General features: G+C 45.2%; 6 protein-coding genes across 15 annotated transcripts; 4 read left to right on the top strand and 2 right to left on the bottom strand.

Moving 5' to 3' along the window:
• Positions 1–1,156: 1,156 nt before the first annotated feature.
• LOC117841663 (uncharacterized) lies at positions 1,157–2,768 on the bottom strand. Its single transcript, XM_034722116.2, has one exon. It carries the CDS (start codon positions 2,643–2,645, stop codon positions 1,350–1,352), a length of 1,296 nt encoding a protein of 431 aa, XP_034578007.2. The 5' UTR covers positions 2,646–2,768; the 3' UTR covers positions 1,157–1,349.
• An 869-nt stretch (positions 2,769–3,637) lies between these two features.
• On the bottom strand, positions 3,638–5,378 carry LOC117841664 (uncharacterized). Its single transcript, XM_034722117.2, has 2 exons — positions 4,619–5,378; positions 3,638–4,554 (listed from the first exon to the last, which is right to left on the bottom strand). The coding sequence occupies exons 1-2, from the start codon at positions 5,275–5,277 to the stop codon at positions 3,822–3,824; spliced, it is 1,392 nt and encodes a 463-aa protein (XP_034578008.1). The 5' UTR covers positions 5,278–5,378; the 3' UTR covers positions 3,638–3,821.
• A 356-nt stretch (positions 5,379–5,734) lies between these two features.
• Positions 5,735–11,174, top strand: LOC117841666 (uncharacterized). 9 transcript variants are annotated; one of them, XM_034722123.2, is made up of 13 exons: positions 5,737–6,431; positions 7,085–7,133; positions 8,123–8,378; positions 8,469–8,543; positions 8,643–8,701; positions 8,783–8,918; positions 9,068–9,164; positions 9,253–9,319; positions 9,569–9,667; positions 10,101–10,190; positions 10,454–10,608; positions 10,698–10,799; positions 10,875–11,174. In XM_034722123.2, exons 3-13 carry the CDS (start codon positions 8,126–8,128, stop codon positions 10,972–10,974), a joined length of 1,233 nt encoding a protein of 410 aa, XP_034578014.1. In that variant the 5' UTR covers positions 5,737–6,431; positions 7,085–7,133; positions 8,123–8,125; the 3' UTR covers positions 10,975–11,174. The 9 variants fall into 9 exon arrangements, with proteins under 9 accessions (XP_034578017.1, XP_034578014.1, XP_034578013.1 ...); XM_034722122.2 differs by having other exon boundaries at positions 5,739–6,431; positions 7,060–7,133; XM_034722121.2 differs by having other exon boundaries at positions 5,739–6,431; positions 7,031–7,133.
• Positions 11,175–11,577: 403 nt separating this feature from the next.
• Positions 11,578–13,692, top strand: LOC117841670 (uncharacterized). The gene is made up of 8 exons (XM_034722133.2): positions 11,578–11,742; positions 11,976–12,088; positions 12,492–12,563; positions 12,718–12,753; positions 12,833–12,878; positions 13,035–13,122; positions 13,235–13,292; positions 13,425–13,692. The coding sequence occupies exons 1-8, from the start codon at positions 11,664–11,666 to the stop codon at positions 13,473–13,475; spliced, it is 543 nt and encodes a 180-aa protein (XP_034578024.1). The 5' UTR covers positions 11,578–11,663; the 3' UTR covers positions 13,476–13,692.
• Positions 13,693–13,842: 150 nt separating this feature from the next.
• LOC117841665 (uncharacterized) lies at positions 13,843–18,027 on the top strand. The gene is made up of 5 exons (XM_034722118.2): positions 13,843–14,088; positions 14,291–14,370; positions 15,240–16,948; positions 17,097–17,714; positions 17,805–18,027. Exons 3-4 carry the CDS (start codon positions 15,679–15,681, stop codon positions 17,621–17,623), a joined length of 1,797 nt encoding a protein of 598 aa, XP_034578009.2. The 5' UTR covers positions 13,843–14,088; positions 14,291–14,370; positions 15,240–15,678; the 3' UTR covers positions 17,624–17,714; positions 17,805–18,027.
• An 847-nt stretch (positions 18,028–18,874) lies between these two features.
• On the top strand, positions 18,875–21,592 carry LOC117841668 (uncharacterized). Of its 2 annotated transcripts, XM_034722130.2 has the most exons (9): positions 18,875–19,183; positions 19,312–19,399; positions 19,488–19,576; positions 19,983–20,061; positions 20,145–20,204; positions 20,293–20,414; positions 20,493–20,564; positions 20,826–20,903; positions 21,062–21,592. In XM_034722130.2, exons 1-8 carry the CDS (start codon positions 18,936–18,938, stop codon positions 20,854–20,856), a joined length of 789 nt encoding a protein of 262 aa, XP_034578021.1. In that variant the 5' UTR covers positions 18,875–18,935; the 3' UTR covers positions 20,857–20,903; positions 21,062–21,592. The 2 variants fall into 2 exon arrangements, with proteins under 2 accessions (XP_034578021.1, XP_034578020.1); XM_034722129.2 differs by lacking the exon at positions 20,826–20,903 and having other exon boundaries at positions 18,877–19,183.
• The last annotated feature ends 294 nt before the right edge of the window (positions 21,593–21,886 follow it).

Here is a 21,886-nt window from a genome sequence, read left to right as displayed (position 1 = left end):
CAACTAGTAGTACCTTCTACTAGTTGTCGAGCTAGAATCAATCGGGGAAAGGAAATCATCTGCGGAAGAATCGACGGTGGATGGATTGCAATTGGAGGCCCAACTAATCCGTTTCCTTTCCTTTCATCCTTTGGGCCGCCTAGGTTGGTGCGGTCCATGTCATTGTGGCCCGGTCCTTCCTTGACCTCTCAGGACATGCGCTTGTCCCAGGCCCAGCTACTCCCGCGGTCTCCCCTCCCCACAAGCCCAGCGCCGCAGCCACATCCATGGCTCCCACGAGCGCGCCGCCACCGAGACGCCGGCCCCGGCCGCCGCACAAGATGCGGAGCCGCTCGACGACGCGTACCAACAGGAGCAGGTGATTCCCTCACTCTATCTCATCCAACACTTCTCACCTCCGCATTATTTACTTCATTTGAGATTCTCAATCGAAATCCACGAGTCAGTGGCTAAATTTTTGCGCGGATTCCCGATAACTGGCAACTTCACCAGACCATTTAGCATTGCCCGTGTGTAGGAGTTCCACGTTTGCTTGAGGGAGCTTGCCGCAGCGCAAACATGGGAAATGGGCTGCCTTCATCCATTTGCTACTCCTTCCCATCCGTCTCGGAGTTTTCCTCTCAGTTCATCTGTAACAAAACTACTTAGTTCCTTTACGTATTTTCGGCCAACACCCTTCCTTTCAAACTTCTACTTTCATACAGTATAAGTTCTGCATATGTTACGAGGTTTTGTTTAACTATTTTTCAGAGCCAATGGCATCTGAAACTATTTTTTGTCTCAGGTTATAGGTGCCCTGCGATTCTTTAAATTGTATGAGTTGTCGCACATCTTCAAGGCACAACATTACATTCTCTTCTGTCTCGCCTTCTCGGATACTATTACTCCAAGTTTTCAAACAAGACATAACAATGAAATCTTTGAATATGCTGATTGAGTTCACTACTCCCCACCATTTTGTTGTAACATGACCTTTTTGAATTCTGACCCATAGGGTACCATAACATTGCATGGAAAACCTGAGACAATGGTACATTCTATTTCGTTGCAATGAAGCCATTTCCTCTGCATTAGTGTGAGATAACGTGTTTCAAGATAAGTAACAGCCTACCAGGTATAATAAAATAATAAATAGATGCCAGTTAAGGGCTTTCCAAAAAGGAGTACCGACTCATGCTTCTCCTTATTTATTAGATAAGATGGGCTACATGGTGTCTTACATTATTCAAGATTAAAAGAAACTGTAGACTAAACCTACGAGGAACCAGGTGGTTCTTCATGAACAACAAGAGATAGGCTTCCAAATTCAAGATAAGACACGGCACCCAATATCATTACATGCCAGCTGCTCATTTCACAAGCCCCAGGTTGGTGATGCCTGCTGCACTGTGAGGCCACTCATTCTCTTTGGCTTTGTCCAGCATCACCCTGCCCCAAGACACCCAGACTTCCCAAGTCATCCTTTTGTCCCAGCTTATGCCCCATTCCAGCAACAACTTGAGTCCCTCCTCTGCCTCTTTCTTTGCCTCTTCATACCTCTCCATATTGAGATACACTTGTGTAAGAGCCAGGTGAGGTTCTCCCACAAATGGGTTCTTCTTGATACTCTCCAAGAGGACCTTCTCCACTTTCTCCCAGTCCCTATCCTTTCTGTCATCACTGCATATGGCTTCCCAATAAAGGTCCCTTGCAGCTATTTGTTCATTGGGATCCAGCACCTTGGTGCAGTAGTTGAAAACTGGTGGGATGACTAGCTTGATTTCTTCATCTCGGTCAAGGCGGATAGTCTCTCCCATTTTGTTCCGCTCTTGCATGTAAAGCTCTTCCTCTCTAAGGATGAGGTTGTACAGAACTGCTAGCCTTGATGCTGCATTCATCCATAGACCAGGCTTGCAAGTTCCTGGCCATAAAGCACCCCAGTTGTCACCGCGGAACTCCAGCCGACCATTCTCGTTAGCATAGAGCTTGTCTTGGTAGTCAATGTACTGGTCGCAGATGTCGGCGATAGTCATCAAGATAAAGAGTGCTATGATCCTGCGCGAAAGTGATATGGTCTCATCAGTTTTGAAGTGACTCGCTTCGATGCCTTTTGGTGGAAGTAGGGAGCAGAGCTTCTTGCGCCATGCCTCAGATGTGTCAAACGTTCCAGTCTCCCTTGCGGTCTTGATGGACAGATCAGAGGCAGCTAGGTGATCTGTCAGCTCTGCATCGGTGTATCGGAAATGGAGTTCTTCATGAATGAGTTTATGGCGTGGGACAGCGCAGAATAAGAAAACTAAGCGCTCAACTGGTGCACCAATGAGCTGCTGCACATGCTCGCGAGTTGTGTTTGATTCAAAGATGGAGAGGTTGACATATGAGTTGGCATACGATGAGTGGAAAAGGCCACATCGAGTGATGTCAAGAGGCGCACCCCACAACTGTATAATGCGATGGAAATTGAGCAGGTGAGCTAGGAATGCTCCATTCTTGTGGTGACGCTCACCGGCACCAGCTGAGCGTAGGATGGACAGAAAGGATGGGAGCTCTGGGTCAATTTTCTCTAGCTCATCACGGAGGAATGGTCGAGCAGCTGCAAGGAGGGATGGTAGGTCCTTTCTATGGGTTTTCAGGTCGAAGGGACAGAAACCTTGCTGGGTCGACATGCTGATGCAAGTGTTTGTAGTAGGTGATGATGTTTGATAGGAACTAGTGTGGGCGGGTGCCAATTTATAATCTCTTGGAGTGTTAATCAGACCAGCATCTTTTGATGAAGGCAGCGATAATGGTGCTGCATGAACTGGCTGTAACATCTGCCAACTAGGATGCTGGAATTTTTCTCAGGTTATTTTTGCTGTAGACAAATTAGTTGCAACCTCTTTTGTTGATGTTTACCCTATGTGTTAATACATCCAACCTTTTTCTGGTAGCAGTGATAAAAGACAGGGTGTGAATGACTACGAATTTCTAACTAAGATTGTGGCCTTTTCTTAAGTTGGTTTTGCTGCAGACAAATTAATTTCAGCTTTCTGTTCGTGCTTACATGTAAAGGGTATACATGTGTTACAAATCCAACCTTTTCCTGATAGAAGTATCAAATATGATTCATGAATGGCTTCAAGAGTTTCCAACCAAGATTTAGATGTATTAGTGGTTGTTAAGAGATCTTGGTGCTCTATGTAGCTATCTATATTGTTTCTTTCAGTAAAAGCTCCAGTTTATTATTGGAATTTTCCATGGGTGGGTGTTTCTGTTTCTGCAATAAAAGTTGGATGTTTGATTTTTATGTCTGCATTCATCAACATGTATAGTGTTAGTGCATCCGCTAGCTGTTTCTGCTATGACTGATAGTGTTGGTTGCGCGTGGCTCCAAGATTGCCAATAAGGATGGTGGCTGCTTTACTAGGTTTGTTTTGCTATAGACAAGTGAGCGAGCTTCATACTTGGCGTCCTGGTGCTATCTGCGGTGATGCTAATGCAACCAACTGTAACATAGTAGGTACCATCTATTTGGATCCTTGGAACTTGTAAACTACATATTTGTACCTGTACTTGTACGATTTATTTGGCACATTAGTATCTGTATATACCAAGTACTGATGGACTAAATTATGTAAGATAAACCTATGAATAGACTAGCTTTGTACTTCTAGCACCGTTCATTTTGACTGACCGCAGGTTTATTATTTCATCATACAGTTGGTGTTACACATATGCTGAGAAGATTACATGTTGAGGGCATAGATCAGCATCAGCAGGTTCAGCCTACATATGTGACATATCCATGCATCCGGCGAGACATACAACCAGCTATTTGGGGGGAATAGCAGTGGCACTCGTGATCACTTGACAAGCCCTAGGTTGATGATGCCGAATGAGGTGTGAGGCCAATCCTTCTCCCTGGACTTGGTGAGCATCGCCCTGCCCCAGGACACCCAGCCCTCCCATGTCATTCTCTTGTCCCAGCTGCTGCCCCACTCCAGCAACAGCCTGAGGCCTTCCTCTGCCTGTACCTGCGCATCACCGTACCTCTCCATGTTAAGGTATACCTGTGCAAGCACCAGGTGTGGTTCTCCTACAAATGGGTTCTTGGCAATGCTCTGCTGGAGGAGCTGCTCCACTTTGCGCCAGTCATCTGAAGCCTCATCGCCACTGCATACTGCCTCCCAGTAGAGGTCTCGTGCCGCCTTCTGGTCTTCAGCTCTGAGCACTTTGGTGCAGCCATCGAACACCGGGGGGACCACCAGGTCGATGTCCTCGTCACGGTCGTTGGAGCCATGGCCTCCGTCTTCTTGGCCTGCGGCGGCATGTGCTCGGTGAGCAATGTATATCTCCTCCTCGCGGAGGATGAGGGTGTAGAGTGCGCCCATGCGGGAGTTGGAGGTGACCCAGAGGCCGGGCTTGCCGGTGCCAGGCCAGAGGGAGGTCCAGGTGTTGCCACGGAACTCAAGGAGGCCGTTGGCGTTGTCGAATAGGCGGTCCTGCCAGTCGAAGAGCTGGTCACTGAAATCGGCCATGGTCATGAGGAGGAAGGAGGCGGCGATGCGCCTGGACAGTGCAACATCCTCCCCTGTCCTGCATCACAAAGAAGCAAATAGTCAGGTTGAATTGAAATTGGAATATACGCCATTCACGGTACCTGATGTGCTTGACGGTGATTCCGGCGGGCGGGAGGAGGCGCTGGATCTTTCGGCGCCAGGGCTCGTCGTCGTGGAACACCCCTCGGCGCGCGTCATGGAGCGAGGCCTCCGATCGGTCGAGGTCGGCGACGAGGTCGTCGTCGGTGTAGTGGAAGAGGAGGTCGTCGTGGATGAGCTGCTGGCGCGGGACGACGCAGAAGAGGTGGACGAGGCGCTCGGCGGGTGCCCCGACGACGGCGGCGACGTGGGCGCGGCCGGTGTTGGGCTGGAAGATGGCGAGGTTGACGTAGGAGTTGGAGTAGGCGGAGTGGTAGAGGCCGCAGCGCGCGACGGCGTCGGGGGCTCGCCACAGGCGGAGGATCCGGTAGACGTCGAGGAGGTGGGCCAGGAAGGTGCCGTGCTTGTGCCAGCACTCGCCGGCGCCCGCGGCGCGCAGGACGGCGGCGAGCTCCGGCAGCGCCGGGTCCACCTGAGCCTCCTCGCCGCGCAGGAAGGGGCGCGCCGCCGCCAGGGCCTCGTCAAGGGACCGCGGCATCGGTGGCATGGCGATGGTTGGCGGGTGTGAAGAGATCGATCGGGCAGTGGAGTGATCGATCGATGGAGGAGGAGGTGGTTGTGGCCAAGTTGGATACTTGTCAACTAGCGAGCTAGTTGCCATTTTTCAGTGAGTGGAGAGGGTGAGGAGCTCATCTTTTGGATTTGGGGGTTCACCGATGCGATTCGATTGGATCGATTCAGTTTTCTTGCCTGCAATACTCTGTGTGTTATACTTTTTATATGTTCTCGAATTTGGTGCAAACTTTGTATGCACCAACCAACCTTAGATCGGGGTGGGAAGCATCTCATCTGTGGACAAACCCAAAAGAAAAGAAAAATTGGATGCAGGCCGCAAAGCAAACACGTCCACGGGCCACGGCCTGCTTGCTAAACAACATGGAGGCCCAAAGTACCCTAAATAAAAATATGCTTTTCTTCTCTCAGAATGGTTTGTCCTGTCGTTTCTATAGCATCATCATCGGTCGCGTACGTATGGTAGGAGCTCGGCGATATAATTGATTAGTAAGATGCACCAATGAAAACAATACCATGCCAATAGTAGGCATTCAAGAGTCGATCATCTTCAACAGATAACCTAGTATACTATTAATTCAGTCGCCAGTCTTGAGAATATATACTTGTTTTTAACATGGATACATCGATCGATGATGGGCTTATGCTTCTTAAAATAAACACTTAGGATTCAACGACAAGTCAGACACTTGTTGCTGCCCCATTGGATGGTTGATTAGTTTCCCAACAAATGCATTCCACAATAATGCAATCTGATTATTACTGGCTGCTGCTTTTGGCAATCATATCCAATGTTTCCCTGGCAATGCAAGTTTCATATATCCTACTCGCAAACACAGAGAGCTAGAAATGGACAAGCTCGGCCTGTCTCTCTGCCTGTCAAAACAAACTAAGCTTGAAGCGTCTCCAATCCATCATCTTATCCTGATGCCCATGCTGGTATCGGCAGTGTTCTTGCATTGTGGATCACACATTATTGCTGCATTATGCTTGGTGACGACTACCTAGTAGTAACTTGCAAGATTTTGCAGAAACTACTATATATGTACTAGCTAGCATTTATTACACTGCAACTGCAGCATTAGATTATTCTCTCCACATTAAAGAACCTGCAAGGAAACAGAAGACAACTGCACAGAAGACAACTGCAGCATCAGTTGTTGCCTTTGTTGGAGAGGAGACGAGATCACGAGAGGACATCGTCTAGGGTTTCGCGGTGGATCGGATTCCATTCTACTGCAGGTAAGCGACCTCTCTCGCTCCCGCAACGCCAAAATCTTATGATATCGTCCCTAGGATAGAGATGATTTTATCCCGAATCCATCCTTTGTGCCTTGCGCTGCTCCCACTCGATTTGTTTAGTGGGCTGTCGTTAATCATTTCAAGCCCTTTCTCAATGAGAAAAAATAATGGTTCTGCCAAGTGCCATGGAGGCGGAATGGTCTCAGATTCATTGAAACGAATACAATAATAACCTTGTTAGTAGTTTCTTCTTGTCCGCGGTTCAAATTCTCGATTAGTTTGGTTTGTTAAAATTCTGATTAAAGTGACCGAGCGTTGAATTTGGGATCTTAATGCCGACCTTCTCGTGGTTTGCCTTTCTGCTGAGTAACTTGGTGGGAATTCGAATGGTTAGAGGTAAAAGAGGATGCCTTGGCGCTGTTCAAATTAGTACTTCTGGTTCTGGTGTCTTATGATGATTCAACTGACGAGTACGCTTGTGGTTTCAGTTTTCATTTTGCCTGTCAGGACACTCTAAACTTCGGTTTACTTCACAGTGAAAGGCGTCGTTCTTCCCCTTTATTTTGTTTTCTAAAATTCAGATTATTTTACATTTTCAGATATTAATTAATTTAATTTTGTTGTGGAGTTACCGGTGGTTCCATCGATTGCAGAATTGGCGATGTGGCCTAGAACCAAACTGCTCTAACTGAAGGCGTAGAGGTAACTTATCCAGACAAAGTTACAGTTCAAATTGTTAATTTCTTCAGGATTAGCCTACAAGTTTTCAGTCATGCGAAGGAGGTGGGGAATAAAGTGAAAAATCTAGTTGTGAGATTGTCGACGTGTCTCCTCCAGGCATGTGAGCTCTCAGCCACTTTGGTTGTTTGATGTGGATGTGATGCTCGTGAGAGACTTAATTGGTTCCCTCTGTTGGTTGGCATTTATTTGACTAAATCACTGCGCCTTGTTTGCATCTTCAGTTTCTTTTCTTTTTACCTCCCCCCATTCCCTTCGCACCGCTGATCTCGCTTATCTGCTGAAGTGGATTCTGCAAGAGGTGCCACCTTGTATGCCCTGCTACAGTATCGCCCATCATTGGATTTGTTGTTGCAGTCATTTCTTGTTAGTGCTATGCCTTTTGTTATGTTTGCTTCTCTACTCTTGTCTGACACTTTGATTTGATCTTCCTTCAGATTTTTTTTTTTGGTTTTGTTGTGCTATGTGTTATCTGGGTGTTGTGCTAAGATTTCAATAACTGGTAGCCTTTCATTTTATTTTTTCCTCCTGAAAGGAACACTAATCTTTTTTAATTGCCTAATCAATGCTTGAACCTATCTTGTTAGTGCTATGCCTTTTGTTATGTTTGCTTCTCCACTCTTGTCTGACACTTTGATTTGATCTTCCTTCAGATTTTTTTTTTGGTTTTGTTGTGCTACGTGTTATCTGGGTGTTGTGCTAAGATTTCAATAACTGGTAGCCTTTCATTTTATTTTTTCCTACTGAAAGGAACACTAATCTTTTTTAATTGCCTAATCAATGCTTGAACCTAAATGCATGTACAAGTGTTACCTTCTCTAGTTTTTATTTATAAAAAAACAACCATTCATTTTTTCAGCCGACCAATTATTCATGTTCTGCTCCATGATGTGATGTTCGACCGTATGCTGTTTCTTTGCAAAAATCCTTCAAGAAATTCTGCAAACTTGCAGGAGATGGGGTGCTTCAATTCTAAGCCAAATGATGCTGGTGCGATCAGAAGAAGACCTGGGAACATAGGTGAGGTGGCTGTGTTTATACCTGGATTGCGAGTTCCTGAGAGTTTGGAGCTATCTCAGCCGCTAAGTGATGGCCTTCCAAGGCGGCTGACTGAACGTTTGTCTGCGTTGAGGAGCCGAATAGTGGTCATGGCTGCTCATGAGGCCCTGTCGGTGACTAGGCCCAGGAAGCGCACCTTCACACAGCATGGTTCGTCAATGGTTTGGATGATGGCTTGATACTAATGCGAGTGAGCCAAAGAAGGAGGAATAGTTAACTCTCTGAATATGATGCCTGCAGGAGGATCTACGTCAGCTGATCTTCTGCAGGCTTTGGAAGAGTACTTGCCAGTTCTTCTAGGACTGGTAAAAGAGGGTAAATCTTGTATTTTGTTGCTCTTCCATCTGTCTCTGAATCGATCAAACAGATCTGTGTCATGTTTTTCTGCCTTCACTTTGACTCAATGCTTAACAGGGAGCAACTTGGAAGATAAGATACAGTTTTCATGGATGAACCAAGAGGATGATGCGGAGGTTTGATTAGCTTGCACCTGTCAGTGTGTGTTTTGCATTTGTATCATCGGAGAGTACTGATTAGCTGCCTTCTGCTTGTAGGAGACGGCATTGCCCAGTTCTTGGTATGAGGTGTTGTCAGTTTTGCACATGATGGCTATGTTGCGCTTATCTCAAGCAAATTCCCTGCTTCTTCCAAAGACATCACTTGAGGGATACCATGCTAAAGTATCTGAAGGTCTGCAATATAAAATCCATTCCTCACCGTTGCAGAAATATATTTTGATCATTTTTTAATTCTATAGAGGTGCACTTATAATTCTCAGTGACTCTAGTCTTGTCAATTGCATCATGCAACTACACTCTGCATTTCCATCCACTTTTCAGATAACAAACGAGCTTCTGTTGAAATATTTCTCAAGGCATCTGGATTCTTGGAGTGTGCTATCCAACATGTTCTTCCTAGGATATCCCCAGAAAATAGGTGGGCAGAGTTGCCTTCCCACTTGCAGAAGGCTTACCATTTTGTAGTTAGTGCAGGAGTTATTGTTCTTGACTGCCATTTCGTGTAGGAAAGGTCTTCCTGTAGACTTATCTGAAGGAGTCCTGAAAGCGATTTGCATGCAAGCTCTTGGTCAAGTATGTGTTCCCTCTCTTTGTCTCTTTGCCTTCCTTTTCTCTGTGGTTCACCTTTCTTGACAATAGCTTGATATCACACGATTCATGTGAAGATCAGTTCAAGTGTCCACCTCATAGTTCATCCTGCCATTCATTCACACCATGCAAATCTTGCATAGATGTTAGTTTTGTGGTTCCTTTTACCTGTTTTGCCATCTGAAAATGCATGCTAACCAATTATGTCTGCATCATAAAATGTCCTGTTGCCAGGCAATTGATGTCCAACTTGGGTTGGCAATTGACAGTCCAAAGGCTACCCTGGCAGTGAAAAGGAGGTTAGCATGCGAGATGGTCAAGTGCTGGCAGCAGGTACTATTATAGATCGTTACCATTGTTTTTGTTTTGCTGTGCTCACTTGTTTTTATTTGTCAGTTGACTCAGTTCTCTTCTGTACACTTGATATGGACAGTAATAAAGATACGCATGGCAAAATGGGATATCTTAGTTTTACCCTGAACCAGTACTTCTGAATTTACCCAAAGTACTATGTTGAACCTCCCTTGTAATGTGGTTTTAGTTTGTAACTGTTTTGCTCCCTTCTGAAAAAATCATTATTTATGTATATAATTAAGATTATCATGTTCACCTAAAAGTCTGAAACTAGTTAGCAGTAGAACAAGAGTGTGAAACGTTATCTGTTAGCCTATCAGTAGTACTACTGCCTTCTGTGTGATGCCTCGAATAATATTATTTTTATGATATGTTTTGTTTATCTTTAGAATCATTCTAAATTTATTCACAGGCACACGAAAGTATGGCGGATTTACCTCTAATTGATAGCTGGGGTGAGAAGCACAGGCTATTTGTGAAGTGGAAGTACATCGAAGCAAAAGTATGCCAACCTTTTCGTATTTCTTAAAAGATTATACCTTTTTTATGAATTGTTTCCATATGCATGTTTTTTTTGTATGTTTTGTCGTGTCTAAACGAAAGTCGGCATTTAACTTGAATGCTTGTGTAAAACATTAAGCATATGGTGCCATGTTGCTAGATAAGTTTTGCAGCGAGCACCTTAAATTTCAATATGTGTAAAAAAACGGGTTAGAAGGAAAAGGGCGTTTGAATTTTATAGGTTAACGTACTGAAATGGTACAGGCTGCCGCATACTATTATCATGGTCTCATCCTTGATGAAGGCAACACGGAGAAATCCCACAGGATGGCTGTCGCAGCATTGCAGTCTGCAGAGGAGTTGCTCAAGGAGAGCAAAGATGTAGCCGAAGCCTTCCACGCAGCACCTCCTGTTTCAAGGCAACGGGCAATCCATCCATCCCTGAATTTCTTTACTTGCTGTGATGTTTCGTTCAAATTAGAAGCGTTGTTGGTGCTTGGTTGTGCAGAAGCCCTCCTGTTTGCGGATCGATGAAGTATCTTCATGACAAGATCCAGAAGGACTCGTCCTGCAAAGTTCGCATCAACAAGGACCTCTACAGCAACGACAGGTGTGTACTTTGCATTGTGGATGGCTTGGTTGCAATGCAATTGCTGAAGAATAAGCTGTGTATGTGTTGTTGCAGCATCCATGAGGCGGTGCCGGCGCTGCCGGATTTCGCGGTGGCTCTGAAACCCGAGGAGTATCGGCTTCCTGCCGTGACAGTGGATGCAGCAAATGGCTAGGACGTGTCTGCTGTTGCATGATCTGCCTTGCCTATCCATAATGCATCGATCTGTGTAAAGAGATTTGAGTTGTGTGTATGTAAAGAGATCCAAGGGCCAATGGGATCCCATATAAGATCACTCCGTTTCTCTTTTCTTTGGATTAGCTAGCAGCTAGCTTTTTACCTAAGCAATGCAACCAAAGGTTACTGTTTTTTTTTTGGAGAACAAGGTTACTGTTTGTGATAGCAATATAATGGCATTACATTCCTCAAGAAATGAAGGCCTGAATACTCGCAGTAACAGTGCTGCGTAGAAAAAGGGTGTGGGTGCACCGGCAAACTTGGAGTAACATCTGTTTTTTTTTTCCGAGCTAGGTAGCACTTAAATCATTTGGAATATCCTAAACGCTTCAAAAGGTAATTTCGTAAGGACATTTCGGATCACTGTTCGTTTTAACTTTAACTTTTCTAGGTACAATTATGCATTTAGGAAAGGCAAAACGAATTACCCCGTTTCCCTTTCTATGGGTTGACTTAGAGATGGGGACCATCACCACAGTCAGCAGTCTACGGCCGTGTGTTGACTTAATCAACGCGTTGCTGCTCTCATCTTCTTCTTCTTCTTCTTCTCTGCCGCCCCACGAGCCGTGCCGTTTTCCCTTGGCTTGGAGTTGGACACCACACCACACCGGCGGCAGAGGAGGGGACATGGATTTCTTGCGGCGCGGGGTGGAGCCGATTCGAGCGACGCAGATCCGCTCCGTCCTCGCCCAAACCATCAGCCTAGGTGATTCATGAGACTCCTCATCTCCGCTGTTTTATCCTTTTCATTCCTTCGCCCCACCCCACGGATGTTCATGGTTCCAATCCATGGGATTTTGATGCCCTCATCATGCCTTTCCGCCCGAGGACATGTGTGTGCTTTATTTGATAATTTTTTTTAAAAAAAAACAAACTTTTAGGACAGCTGGGCTTGAGTTCTCCTACCGTATTGTTGATGTCTCCCTCTTTAATTGGCAGGGATGATTCTGGCGTCGGCATTGATCATCTGGAAAGGACTGATGGTCGTTACGGGTAGTGAGTCACCGCTTGTGGTGGTTCTATCTGAAAGCATGGAGCCTGGATTCAAAAGGGTCTGTTCCTCCTTCCTGCATCGCAGCATAGCATTTCTGCAGTGTTTAATTCGTTTTATTTATGATCTCTACTAGCAATCACTCCAGGCATGCGTAATTCTATCCTTTTTCTGAAGAGCTTCTCTTCCCTGTGCTGTCATGCTTTGCCTAACCTGAATTGGCAACCTCACGCACGGCAAACAAGTTTTTGTTACCTGCATTTCTTACAGTAATAAGCCAGTAACATCAGGATGCTTTAGAATTTCTGTGTCCATACTGACATGGTCTACATTCCAGGCCATAGCATATTTCATCTGACTTGACATTTCCGCTTCGGAGCTGTTGCATACTTGGGACTTGGGAGTGACGTCATCTGTCCACTACCATACCTGATTACTGAATGGTCAGTTATTCTGTTTTGCAGGGTGACATCCTGTTTTTGCACATGAACAAGGACCCTGTCCGAGCGGGAGAAATAGTTGTTTTCAATGTTGACGTAAGTCGTACCGAATTCTTATATGTTGCTTGCCATGGTCCATACATCAGTATCTGAACCATGATGGAACCAGTTTGTTTTCTATTAATGTGTGATGCGTGCTTGTACATGATCTGCTGGAAAGCAATTTCTCATTTTGCCTCTTCTATTGTAGGGACGTCCTATTCCAATTGTTCATCGTGTGATCGAGGTAGCAAGCTTTGAATAAATCCTTGTGTCAGTTATACATTTAAATACCATAACTGGACTGGCTTGGGTTTGCTTTATAGGTTCATGAACGCCATGATACGGCAGGATTTGATATCCTCACAAAAGGTAGCCTCCATTCTTTGTCAGCTGCTTGACCATGAGTATTATTGAGATGGGAAGAAATACTATTATCTGTTTGATAGGTTAGGGTAAGATGTAGTACATTGTGGATTGCGCTGCGTTGTACTAGCTAGTTCACTGATGAAGAGCGTGTCTCATCAGGTGACAACAATCTTCATGATGACCGAATGCTATATGCACATGGGCAGCTTTGGATTCAGCAACAGCACATCATGGGGCGGGCTATCGGGTGAGTTAATTTGTCTTTGGCTTCAGGGATTACATTCGCCTTTAATTTATGACTGGTGATTGGTGAGTATTCCATCCGACTGATTTGTTTTACGTATCGGCAACACAAACAGCTATCTGCCTTATGCTGGGTGGCTTACAATTGCCATGACGGAGAAACCAGTTCTCAAGGTATGCACCTCCTGGTTTATTTATGAAAGCAAAGATGATGATAGGTTGTTTAGGAAGCAGTAAGTTTGTGTTATAGCGTCGGTTCCTTGTATGTTAGATCTCGTTTATTTATTATTACGACTGTTGGTGCAGTACGTGCTGATCGCTGCACTGGGGCTGCTGGTGGTAGCATCCAAAGAGTGAAGCTCATCCAAGAAGAGGAGCCAGCTCAACTGGGAAGGGGAGGCTACACAATCTGAGTACACGAATGCTTGTAGAGTAGTCTTTTTTTTCTTCTTCTAACGATGACCCAAGAACAACAGACGGGGAAATTCATCCTCTATGTATGGCAATTGCCGAGGGATGATCTGTCTTTACATTGTTACAGCTAACGATAAATGATGTTACTAATTTGTCTCCACGCAATCTGGGCCGTTGAATCCTCGCGGAGCTCCCGCCGCTGGCGACCCTCCTGCCGTACGTGCTTCCCGCCGGGAATGAGTACAAGGAGGAGGCAGGGAATTGGATGCATCTCAGAGGCGACCTTGTCGCTTCCATCAGCGTCTCCGGGGATCAGCGGTGGCGAGTCTCAGGATGGATGCTTGAAAACTGCTGCTATAATCCACTGCATTCCGAGGCAAGATACACATCACGAATCGAACCACCCCAGCAGGAAAAGGATTCATCAGCTTCGTCCTGGCTGCCACCACCAAAGTTGATCGCTACATTTCCAATCCGTGGATTTTGCTATCTGGTGGAATGCGACTCGGAGATCCTGGTGGCTGTCTCTATCAGTACCCGACCTTCACAATTCTCGGTTTGTCCCTGCGACATCCATTATATTGGTGGCAATGCACTCTTCCTTCACGGCAGGGGGACTCTGAGTGTACATTCTAAGGCTCTACAAACCATATATTTTGCAATACCACCTAAACACTGCCAGCCACATGCTCACAAGTCCTTGTACCATCATCTACCATCTCATCACCTGTTGCTATTGTCACCACCTGTGCCTGTAGGAACTAGGAACAAAGGGCAAATCATTGGTCAGGGTGAGAGGAAGACTCGTTGGCGTGTCAAGGGAAAGTTTCGACTTGGTGTCAGTGTTACCTGCCACACCCTTTCTCTCTTCTAATGTTTTCATTTTATTGCTCGCACTGCTCTTACAGATTAGTAATTCGCTCTCAAGCTTAATATTAGGATACCGGTTCAAATCAGTAGGATAGCAGTAGCTTTGCTCTTTGAACAGATTAGAGATTCACAAACTACAGCACCATTCCATCAGCCATATATGCTTCCAGATGAGTAGGAGAGCATCTATATATGCTCAGAGCACAGACAACTCACTCGTTATTAGCAGTGATTAAATTTAGTTTACAATTATTTTGATTAGAATTGCTGTATAGCACTTATTCCCATATGAGATTTTGCGCATTAGAGTCCAATGCAACTTCATTACCAAAACAATGTGAAGGTATCTTTGTAGAAGGCTATTCAACTGTTGGGTAGTGGAATACAAATATTTCTTACATGTTTCTTTCCCATAAATTGTACCATGGACAATTTTAGTATGTTTGCTAGTGGTGTTATTATATTTTAGTGCTCAAACCAAATGATTCTGCCAATTTCACATCTGGACTTTGTTTCTTAATTCTTATTATGCAGATTTAGGGCCTCAATTCATATATTTTCCTCTGATCACAAATATTATTCAATCTAAGTTTGTCTCATGTCAAACCTTTTCTACCTTTGGTTACCATTATCTGAACACAATATTTTATAGAGCGATACTAGTTAGAGTGTTGTATTGGATAACATGTCCATGTCCTAGTCGACTTATTATATAATCTATGATCTCACTGGTAGATGACCAACCAGGCAAGTGCATTATGCATGTTTTTTTCTACAGTTAGCTCCAATCAGATTTTCGAGCTGGTATATTCACTAACTTGAAACCTGCACTGCTAGGGGTGAAGAACACTTGTATCAAGGAACAAGGAGGTTCGTCGACATTTCATTGTATATCAGAGGGGAGTCTTCATTAGACATATTTGGTCAATCTGTCGTGTGGCTATTACAGATTCTTTCTAGTGTTTATCATTACGTTATTATTGTTGATGTGGAGCCATGACAAATGTGCTTTCCTATATTGTTAAAATTATGTGCTGGTGACATTCTACATTTGGTCAGCCAAGAAAAAAAAAAGCTGCAAGAATTTCGGCAACTTTGTATGCAATTAAAAGAAAATTTAATTATACTCCTATGGTTTTTTTCAATAATATACTCCTAGTGCCATTGAAACTTATAGAATTCCCATGGGTTTTTTTTTTGAAAACGCCATAGCCATATTTTGAACTGCCTTTTCTAGTAGACATCACAAGCGCTTGGGGGCACTTCCCGCCATCCCATGGCGCCACCTCCCGCCGGCGTCGACCTCTCCCGGTCGCTCTGCGCCGCCGTCATCAAATCCACCTTCCGGCCCCACCTCCACCTCCCGCTCCTCACCGGCGCCCCGGCACTCCTCGCCGCAATCCTTCAGCGCCTCTCTCCGCTCCCTTCCGCCGCGCTAGCTTTCTTCCGCGCCCTGCCGCCGCCGCACCCGCTCGACGCCTCCCTCGCGCTCCTCCGCCTCCTCGCGCCGCACCCGCGCCACCACCCCACCGCCCGCGCGCTCCTCCGGGACCTCTCCCTGCGCCACCCGCTCTCCTCCCCGCTCCTGCTCCCCTCCCTCCTCGCCGACGACGGCCCCCACGTCCCCAGCTGGCTCCTCCTCGTCCTCTCCCAATCCGCACGCCCCGACGACGCCGTCCGGGTGTTCGACCAAATGCGCGCCCGCGGCCTCGCCCCCGACGCCCACGCCTGCACGGCTCTCCTCACCGCCCTCGCCAGGGCCCGGATGACGGCCACCGCGCGCAGGGTGTTCGACGAAATGGCGAGGGCCGGGGTCGCCTTCAACACCCACGTGTGCAACGCCATGCTGCACGTGTGCCTCAAGGCTGGGGACGCCGCGCGCGCCGAGGCTCTCATGACCAGAATGGACGCGGCTGGCGTGCCCCTGGATCAGTTCTCTTTCAACACCATCATCGCCCTCTACTGCAGGAAGGGGATGAGGTACGAGGCCATGTGCGTGCGGGAGCGGATGGACAAGGAGGGGATACAGGCAGACACCGTCACTTGGAACTCCTTGATCCACGGGTTGTGCAAGGACGGCAGGGTGAAGGAGGCGGCTCGGCTGTTTACAGAGATGATTGCGGCACAGGTTCCACCAGACAATGTCACCTACACCACGCTGATTGATGGGTACTGTCGTGCGGGCGATATCGGGGAGGCGGTCAAGCTACGAGAGGAGATGGAGGCGAGGGGGATGCCCCCAGGGGTCGCGACTTACAATGCCATTCTCAGGAAGCTCTGTGAGGATGGCAACATGAAGGAGGTCAATCAGTTGCTTAACGAGATGGATGAGAGGAAGCTGCAGGCTGATCATGTCACCTGCAACACGCTGATCAATGCGTACTGCAAGAGAGGGGACATGGCTTCAGCATGCAAGGTCAAGAGGAAGATGATGGAGTCTGGGCTGCAGCTGAATCAGTTCACCTACAAGGCTCTCATACATGGATTCTGCAAGGCCAAGGAGCTGGACAAAGCCAAGGAAGCCTTGTTTGAGATGGTCGATGCAGGTACGTGCTTCAAATGTATCTTATCTTATACCCGGTTTCCATCACCAGCTGATTATAAGACTGCATCAGATGAGCAAAAGAATTCTGATTATCTAGCTATAGTAATAATCTCTTCTGATGATGCTGTGCTTTGTTTTGTTGTATGCAGGTTTTTCACCCAACTATAGCGTATTCTCCTGGCTTGTTGATGGTTTCTGCAAGAAGAATAATGTGGATGCAGTGCTACTCATACCTGATGAGCTTATGAAAAGAGGCTTTCCACTAGATAAAGCAGTTTGTAGGTCGTTAATTCGAAGGCTTTGCAGAAAAGGTTTGGTTGACCAGGCACAAAACGTATTTGACCAGATGCAGGGCAAAGGTTTAGTAGGTGACAGTCTAGTATATGCCACACTTGCCTATGCATATCTGACCGAAGGAAAGCCAGCTGCCGCTTCGAATACCTTGGATGACATGGCGAAGAATCAATTACACATAACGCCCCAGATTTACAACAGCCTCTGCACATCTTATGCTCATGAGAAGGAAACCCTTAATATGTTGTGGGTTCGCGCAATCGAGAGGGGCCTAATCACGAAGAGTGTTTACAAATTGCTGCACCAAGCAAGGCTGGAATCAACGAAGCCTGCAGTTGAGTCTGGGGGATATGCTCCTGCTCTAAGGCCAGACTATCTATAGAGACCACACTGGATACTTAAACGCAGAACTACAGTTCTATGGCCTGGTCCATTTGTTCCCTTCGATCATACCAACGCCGTAAGGAAATTAGGTAATTCTGTGCTCTTTTTCTCGGTCTCCAACCATGATTCCTTCATTTATTGTCTTGTGTACTTAGTCCAGTGCTGAAAATTATTTTCAGGAGCGTTGTAAATTGGCCCCTTAGTATTCTGGGGCTGAATGGACAAGCCATGCTGCTGACACGCTCCAGTTATATACTGACTCTTGTTCCGTGCTGGGTGGATACATTCACTTTGCTATAGCATAGCATAAGCGTAGTTCTTAGTTGTGTTTGTATGTGTCGCTGTGTGAGGCATGTGTCTGTGTTGCTTACAAGGAAATGAATGCTATCTGCTGCTTGCTTACTGTTTTGCTAATTTTAGACCTGAATACTGGCTGGCCCGAGATTCCCCAGGCCCATGAAAATAGGCAGCCCACTCAGGCCCAGGCAAAAATAGGGAATTTTTTATTTTAGTATTTTGCAAAAATATATATCTAAATAAAAGAATTATACGTACCGCTCTTGGAAACAGCTATAGCCAGTTCAACCGGCGAAAGATGCACTGTAGCAATCCTACCACCGGTCCAACTGGCAGAATTTCTCTTCTCTGCACAGCACATTTTTAAAAAATCATAACTATTTGAATGGAAATAAACTTTATATGAAAATTGTAGATCTTGAAACGATCTACAACAAACTTTTTTCATTTGGAATTATCTTGGTACTCAAATAATCAATACAATGTTTAGATCTAAAATCCGGTGGAATTTCCCTTATCTGGAACAACACATCTTCAAAAAATCATAACTAATTCATATGAAATTGGATGAAGATAAGCTTTACACAAAAATTATAAATCTTGACAAGATCTACAAATTTTTAGTTTAAACTTTTTTCATTTGGAATCATCTTGGTGTCGATTATTTGAGCACAAGATGATTCCAAATGATAAAACTTTGAACTACAAAGTTGTAGATCGCGTTAAGAACTACAATTTTGATATAAAATTTATCTCCATCCAAATTTATATGAATTAGTTATGATTTTTAAGGTTATGTGTATCCAAGTTCATATGAATTATTTATTTATGATTTTTAAGGATACGTTGTTTAGAGATGGGAAATTCCGGTTGCTACAGTACACTTCCGTAAGTTGGTAGCCGTTTCAAACCACGGTATGCGTATAAAAATAAAAAATTCCAAAAATAGCAAGCGGAATGAGGAAGAAGATAAGCTTCGTCTTGCTCGCGTCTGCTGTGAAAGTGAAACGACGATGCCACGGCTAGTCCTCCCGCCAGCTAAAACCCCTTTCCTCTCCCCCTTCCCGGCGTTCCCGCCGCCGCCACCACCTCGTCCTCTCGGCATCCGCATATCCGCAGCCGTCGCGGGGAGGGGCAGCGCTGGGGAGGACGCGGCGGCGGCGTCCGGGACCACGGCGAGGGAGCGCCGCTTGGTCAAGGTGCGGGAGGAGCGCCGACGCCGCGAGTACGACCGCGAGCACACCTATCCCGGATGGGCCAGGTACGCAGCTTCGACTCGTGCATCCTTTTCCTCTCCCTACTGCCTGGATGTCTTCGTTTGCTTGTTTCCATCTCACCTTTCCCCTAGCTTACCGTTGAAATGAATAATGCTGTGACGTGGTAATGCAGGGTTCTGGAGAATGCCTGCAGGGATGACGAGGAGCTCCGCGCCATTCTCGGTGATAGCATCGGAAACCCAGAGCTCATGAAGCAAAGGGTGAGTCCTGCCTTCAGTGGAGGAAAAATTGTTAGCCTAATAGGCAGTGATTATGTCAAGCCTCACGCACACGATTCACAATTCACAGATCCAAGAAAGGGTGCGCAAGAAAGGCAGGGCTCAATTCAATAAATCCAAGACAGGGTCCATTGTTGCTTTTAAAGTCAGCTTCCGAGAGTAAGATTCCCATAATCCCATCCATACTAGTCGCACCTGTACCCCTCTCTTTTCCACGTGTGAACACATCAGAAGTGGAACATGCTAATATTTCCTGCTGCACACATGATACTTTGATAGTTTCAACTCAATTGGACTACTGAGCTGCTAAACACATCTTCTCCTAATGTAATGGTTCCATGTTGCTAAAAAGGATATATTTCCCTCTTTTTACCTCATAGCTTTGATCCTATATAGCAGTTGAAATGGCCTCTGCCTAAATAGACGATCATCTCCTCAAGTTTCATGTTTTTTAAACCAAGTTTACAGGCTCAAACTTGTGTATTAATCATTTTCTTATTTCTATTATTGCAGCGTCAGCAAGTAAACACTGATTGACAATTTTTTTCTTACTGTATTATTGCAGCTTCAACCCGTTGAATTCATTCATTTGGTTTGAGCTCTTTGGAGAACCAACAGATCGAGATGTTGACCTGCTTGGCGGTGTAAAGTGACATGATACACTTTCATTGGATTTTCCTTATCCAGAAAACAACATATTCTGTCTTACATGAAGTGTGCTTCACAGGTAATTCAGGCTTGGTACGTCATGGGAAGGCTTGGAGCTTATAATTCTTCAAATTTGCAGGTAGGGTTCATTCAAATGTAATTCTTTGTTGGCTATTTAATTCCTCGACTCCTTTTGATGTCTTGAATGTTATCAATATTAATTTCAGCTGTCCAACTCAATGCTGGACTATGACCCTTCATATGATTCTGGCGAAGCTTCCTCGGTATTGCCATCATCTTTCCATGACATCAGTGATGTCGAGTTCCAAGACAATTGGGGCAGGGTTTGGTGAGCATTGTAAACACTCAACAATTTGGGCACTTGTATAATGATATGTACAGGTTCTAAAACTCACTTCCTCTTCAGGGTGGACCTCGGAACCTCGGATTACCTTGCATTGGATGTATTACTGAACTGCCTAACACAGTTGAGCTCAGAGTAAGACATCTTTCACTGATCATGTAAAATACAGTAGCAGTCTTAGCTTGGAAGTGGCTTTGTAACTGTCCGTCCCATTATCAGCCCAACTGTGGCAATCAGTTGGTGCTGGAAACTCCAAGACATGTGTAGTTAAACCCAAAGAGTAGAAGAGATCTTTAAACCCTTTAGAAAGGTATAAAGGTAGTAACCCTGAAACTAAACTTGCCATTTTACGTTCCTGCTTGCTGTGCATTCCTTTAATGCTATCTTTATAATCAGGGGATATGCATTGCATAGATGTGCGACATAGGACCACTTATCAGTGCTATTAGTGCTATTCCAGGTATCTAATTCTAGGTAAGCAAGCGAAATGCTTGACTGGTAGATCACCGGGCAATATCACTTCGAAGTGGAATATATGCGTAATGAAATTCTGTATTTTGTTTTTTATATTTAAAAAGACCATATGCTATAACTCACTTTTGATGTCATTTTGGCTTTGGCTGTACTTGCAGGCACGTGGGCATCAAACAAGTTGTTTTTGGCGGCAAAAGAATGGGCGACTGGGAAGAGGGCATGACGAACTCTGATTATGGATACAAGCACTTCAAGATATAATAGTTCACGGGTGACGTGTGATGGCGATGCATCAGGCAAAACCCGTTCGGCCTTGTCTGCTAGAGATTTTGCGCCTCTGGATGGACGTACCCATAGTGGCAGAAAAAAATTGCTTGTGACTGGCTCAACTCAAGATTGTGCCTAGATTTGGATCTGCTCTTGTATGTAAATAATCGATTTTATTATAGGTTGTATTATCGTAACAGCACTGAATCCAGCGTTCCAAAAAAAGGATTAGAAAAGATACTGCTCAAATTAGAACTAGCGGAGAGTAAGTAGAAAATATGAATAATTTTGATTGGTGTTGTTTGAGACGTCTTTTTCTGTATGATTGAAATATGGGGGCTGCAAGTTGATGTTTTGGCTGCCTCGAAAGTCGAAAGTAAGGAACAGAGTCCGTAATGTAAGAAATTCTTGATTTCGCTCCAGATTCCTGTTGGATTGGTGTGGCTGGACCGAAACTAGTAGTTTTTTTTGAAACATCACAAAAACCTCATTAGCTAATGTATGTAGCCAGGTGCTTATTGCATATTGATCAGCACAATTCACAGAAAGAACAATTGATCAACAAAGAAGTCACAATTCATTATATGCATGCTTGGTTTGTTACATGACACCAGAAACATGCCACCAGAACTAAGCAAGCAAACTAATCTGAAGCGAACAGGCTATCGCAACAAATCTGATTATAAACATTTGATTTTTTTTATTAGACAAATAAT

The sequence above is a fragment of the Setaria viridis genome, chromosome 1, assembly GCF_005286985.2.
Source record: "Setaria viridis chromosome 1, Setaria_viridis_v4.0, whole genome shotgun sequence".
NCBI lineage: Eukaryota > Viridiplantae > Streptophyta > Magnoliopsida > Poales > Poaceae > Setaria > Setaria viridis.
Note: the sequence above shows the minus strand (reverse complement) of the source record. Positions and strands in the feature narration are given on the sequence as shown.